At 39.0% G+C, this 2,874-nt stretch overlaps 1 protein-coding gene across 1 annotated transcript; it reads left to right on the top strand.

Moving 5' to 3' along the window:
* The first annotated feature begins 1,536 nt into the window (after positions 1-1,536).
* On the top strand, positions 1,537-1,722 carry Smim30 (small integral membrane protein 30). The gene has a single exon (XM_087601101.1). It carries the CDS (start codon positions 1,537-1,539, stop codon positions 1,720-1,722), a length of 186 nt encoding a protein of 61 aa, XP_087457227.1.
* The last annotated feature ends 1,152 nt before the right edge of the window (positions 1,723-2,874 follow it).

Below are 2,874 nucleotides of genomic sequence, written 5' to 3' on the forward strand. Positions count from 1 at the left end.
CTTATAGCTCAATAATAAGACAACTTAATTTAAAAAATGGACAAAAGATCTAAATAGACAACTCTCCAGAGAATAACCAATGAGCACAGAAACAGTTGTTTATGATCATTAATCATCAAGGAAATGCAAATCAAACACATACTGTTTTATGCTCACTCACATGGCTATGGTTAGGAGAGATAGTGACTAATGGTGAAGATGTGGAGAAATTGAACTATTCATGTGTTACTCGCAGGTAAGATGCCACAACTTCTTAAGAATCCCTTTGGAGATCCCTCAAAAAGCTTCAAGTACAGTTACTGTACAATCCAGTAATTCTAGGCTTTGGTATATACTTAAAAGAAATCTAAGCATACATTCACACTAAAACTTGTATTTATAGATTCATGGAAGCCTTTACATAAGAGTCTTGGGCTCAATTTCTGTAAAGTCTAGATTTTGACAGGGGCAGCATTTTGATCTACATGTCAATTTAAGGGTCATTGCCATCTTAACAACATTATTTTTTCCAGTTCATTAACATGGTGTGGCCACAGTTATTTTATGGCATGAATATTTTGAAACCTCTAAGACTGCCTTCAGTGACACACCTTCTAATCCTTCGTAAAGAGTTCCATCAACTGGGGACCAAGAATTCAAATATATGAGCCTATGGGGCGATTCAGATTCAAACCATTACACTCCTTTCCTCTCTTCCTTCCATTCTCTATTTCTCCCTTCCTTTCTCCTTTCCTTCTTCCTTCTCGCCTTCCTCTCACCCTCCAACCCTTATTTCCTCCTCTTCCTCCCTTTCATGCTCTGTTCTTTCTTTTTCTTTTGGCATTCCCATTCTCCTATCATGTCTTCCCCTCTTACTCCTCAGATTCTTCATGAGTAGCTGCTAGGGGCCAAGCACTAATTCTTTTCTTAAGCATTTATTTTATGGTCTCGGTGCTCTGCCCTTCTCTTCATCTCAGATCCCAGACTTCTTTGGCCTGCCCTAAAGTAATTATTTCAAGCCTCTTGTCTTCCCTCTCTTAAAAGAGTAACAAAAGGCAAAAACGTTGCCTTTCTGTTTCTTTTCTGTGGAGACTTGTGATCATTTTCTAAAGGTAAGTGTCTTTCTTACCTTTCTTTTAAATGGCAATGAATGGAATGGAGGTAGTGGCAAAACTTTATTACCCAGCATACCTTGCAGCTGGGGGTGAGCAGTGCAATGTAAAGGGAAGTTGCTGGGTGAAGTGTTCATGAAGTCCTTGTAGAAGATGATAGACTCTATCACCTGTCTTTTGCTTCCTCTTTCTATCTTGCTTTCTGGGGTTACACAGATGGCCTGTAATTGTCTTCTACTTTGGCAATTCTGCAATATTATTCCGTCTGTTAAATACCATTGAAAATGCTACTGGCGATTCCTGTAATGGTTGCATTCAGTCAGACTATGTCATAAGTAACGTCTTAGCCTCAGCATCCGGAAGTTCCAAAGAGAATATTTCACGTTGGATAGAATTTTACATATACCACTGTTTTGGCAGGTTCAGCCCTCTAGATCCTAACATCATGAATTCATGTTTAACACAGTTGATCTTAGTCCTTTCTTCGCTGCTTTTGATCCTGTCTGGCGTTGAAGCAGTCGAAGCTGGAGATGTGACTGCACTCTTATTAGGTGTGGTTCTCAGTGTTACAGGCATCTGTGCTTGCTTGGAGACATATGCAAGAAAGCAAAATGGACAGATAGGACTTTGAAGGACTCTTCTGAATTAGACTTCACCCTGACCATTGTGCTGAAAACCCTTGTGCCATTGAAGCTGAACCCAAGATTTGATCTCTCCTGTTCTCAGCAAGAGGGTTACGGTTAACTGAGAGTTAATACCCTCAGTTAAGCGGATGCTTACCTGTTCATAGTTGTGTCTCCTTCCACGGGAGCAGATGAGGGTGGAGAGAGGCTCTTAACATCAAAGAGTGCACTAATAATGTGGCCCATAATTTGTATTTGCTGCTTGGGAGGGGACTAAAGTGAAAGGGCTTAAGTTTGCAAAAGTACTATTTCATACTTTGAAATTGTCAAAGCACATGCAATTGCAACATGGAAAGGTTTACTCAGAATCTCGCAAATCAACATCGTTATTATAATCACTGACTCTTGCATTCGGGGGGTCTTTCTCTCTCATTTGGGGGGTTGGGTTCGGTTTTGGATTTGGTTTTTGTTGTTACTGTTTTCTTTCTAATGCTTCTGTGTTTATCTAGTTGATATTGTACTTAGAGTTTAATAGCCAAAAATTGAAACTTTTAACTCTGAGAAGAAATTTAATAAAAATGTACTAAACACAAAAAAGAAAATGCTACTGGCTTGTATAACTATTTACTTAAATTATCATTAATTCTTTCAAATGAAAATTTTAAAAATTGAAAAACAAGTATCTATGTTTAATACCCCATTTGATTGGTTTTCACACAAACTCTATCTCTTCAAAACTGTAATATACTTGTAATATGCACTCTTTTCTTCTTTCCTTTCTCTCTTTTTACTCATTTCTTAGGCAAAGTCTTATGTAGCTCAGTCTGGCCTTGAACTCACAAAGTAGTGGAGGATGATCTTGAATCCTGTCACACCCAACACTCGTGCTTCCACTTCCCCAGTGCTGGGATCACAGGTGTGCACCACCTTGCCCCCAGTTTTATTCAGTTCCAGAGATCAAACTCAGGGCTTCACGAATGCTACACAATTACTTGACCAATTGAGCTACAACCCCAGCCTGTGTTTGGGCACTCTTTATAATCTGTGTTTTCTGTTTATTTCCTCTGCTAAGGAAATACAAATCTAGAAGTGGACTTTGATAAGGCACAATTATCTTAACATACACATGCTCACAGCAGAATGTAATCCAGGAGGCGAAT

The sequence above is a fragment of the Rattus norvegicus genome, chromosome X, assembly GCF_021556685.1.
Source record: "Rattus norvegicus strain SHRSP/BbbUtx chromosome X, alternate assembly SHRSP_T2T, whole genome shotgun sequence".
NCBI classification, from domain to species: Eukaryota; Metazoa; Chordata; class Mammalia; order Rodentia; family Muridae; genus Rattus; species Rattus norvegicus.